At 33.2% G+C, this 1,960-nt stretch overlaps 1 protein-coding gene across 1 annotated transcript in view; it reads left to right on the top strand.

Annotated features, from left to right (window-relative positions):
* Positions 1 to 1,349, top strand: part of LOC107729910 (SLAM family member 9-like) — a 7,624-nt gene extending 6,275 nt beyond the window's left edge. Inside the window, exon 4 of the mRNA XM_016540646.1 lies at positions 1,152 to 1,349. Within this exon, the coding sequence (XP_016396132.1) occupies positions 1,152 to 1,279 (128 nt within the window). The 3' untranslated portion in view covers positions 1,280 to 1,349. The remainder of the gene's footprint in view (positions 1 to 1,151) is intronic.
* Positions 1,350 to 1,960: the final 611 nt, after the last annotated feature.

Below are 1,960 nucleotides of genomic sequence, written 5' to 3'. Positions count from 1 at the left end.
TAGTTAGTTTTATGGCTGCCTTTCTTGTTTTAGAATTTGTTTGTTATAGTTTTTAATGGAATTTAAGATTTACTGCATTTTTTTGAATTTGTGTTTTAAAGGCAACTGCAATGAAGCATCAAGAAAGACATGAGCATGCCAGCCACCCTGAGACTAATAATTCATGATAAGAGAACAACTATTTGAGAGGTTTGTGTATTATATATGGGGTTTGCCTTTTGAAAGTGTCATTTCTACTACTTGTTTTTTCAGGAAACACATTTCTGTCACTAACAAAGTGAATGGTGAGCAAAGGTGATGACCACGTTTTGGAGCAGCAACTGGGTTTTGCAGATGGCTATGTATGTTTTTTCTGCTGCCTAAAGATTCTTTGTAAGGATAAATACAGATGATACAACATAATGCACTGCAAAACGTCCTAAGACAGGAGAAATGGTGAAGATGCACTCTTCCAGCATTGGAAGACTGAATTTTTAAGTGTTATGCATGCAATGTTTTAAATAAAGAATTTGATATTTTGTAATTATTGTGTCTGTTTTAATTGCATGCCAGTAGTACCTATGTAGCATAAAAATAAAATGAATTCTATATAAAAATTATAAAATCAAATGTAATCTATATTAAAATGAATGAATTACTGTATACAGTATACTGTATACTGTACAGTTTGCTACCGTAAATCAAATACAGTTTGCTACTGTCAATCTTAATTACAGTAACTTACTACCAACAGTGTTGCCAGTAAGTTACTGTAAACACCCTTTGAAATGTCTAACAGTGTATTTAGGGTCCTTATTAAATGTTATTTTAAAATTATTATCCATCTTCCATGCCACCCCATTCTAGAACTGGATAATGCCAAAAACAATGCATGAAAGTTCCAGTTTCACTCTGGAATTTATTTAATGTCCTGCCATACTTTGACCGTGTTGAATATAATAGGGTTATTTTTTAATTTCAGGCAACAACTTAAGGCCCTTACTGCTTATAAGCAGACTTAACACATAGTTTGGCAGAATTTAAGCTGCACTAAGATTCACACCCCTGCAACTCCCTTAACTCCAGTGACCATGACATTGTCCTCCTCAAAAGAAATGTTGGTCTTGTTCAAATGTACTGTCCTGTTTCATGTTATTTTTTTATTTCCTCAGATTGTACCTTCTGTTGTCATGTTCCTGAAGCTGTGACCCGATTGGTCATCTCTGTTCTGGTGGGTGTGGCTGCTGCATTTATTGTGGTGTATGACATCACATCCAATTTGAAAAAGGATAGATCATAACAGACATCATCATCATCGGATGCTCACAGATGAATCATGTATTCTGACTTTGTTAGTGTATCCACCCTTTGCCAGAACATTTTTTCATTCACACAACTGGCTCAGTTGTCAGTTATATTTTGAATAATAATAATATTCATTTCATTTATTTTAAATAAGAAATAGTCAGGTTGTTTTAAGAGTATAGGCTTATTTTACATGGGTTTTCTTTCATTGCTTGGTGATTATTGGCTTGTTAGCATTATCTTATTATCCTTATTATTATTTGTATTATTATTAGTGTTACTGTATTATTATAAGTTATGCAGCTGCTGACCTATATATATGTATAATACGCCAGCAAATATAATATAGTTTTTTTTAGCTCATTAGCATCACCTGCTGGTTCAGATTTAAGAGGGTGCATTAATCTGTGCATGTACATAGCAAACTGCTGAACTACATTTAGTAGCAGGGTGGTAGTATCATTGTTTTTTAAATAATGTAGCTTTTCAGTATTTCAGTATATTTTTTTAAGTAGTGAGGTACTGTAGAGGTTCTCTTTCTGTACCCAGCTCAGCTTTCACCCAACTGCTGAGATTATAATGATTTCCACAGACATTAAAAATAATTTTGAAAAGGAAAAAAAAAAAAAAAGCTCAACCAGTGTTTTTGTACATTTCTGGGTGAAGAAGGGAATCT

The sequence above is a fragment of the Sinocyclocheilus rhinocerous genome, unplaced genomic scaffold, assembly GCF_001515625.1.
Source record: "Sinocyclocheilus rhinocerous isolate Xijiao unplaced genomic scaffold, SAMN03320098_v1.1 scaffold1239, whole genome shotgun sequence".
NCBI classification, from domain to species: Eukaryota; Metazoa; Chordata; class Actinopteri; order Cypriniformes; family Cyprinidae; genus Sinocyclocheilus; species Sinocyclocheilus rhinocerous.
Note: the sequence above shows the minus strand (reverse complement) of the source record. Positions and strands in the feature narration are given on the sequence as shown.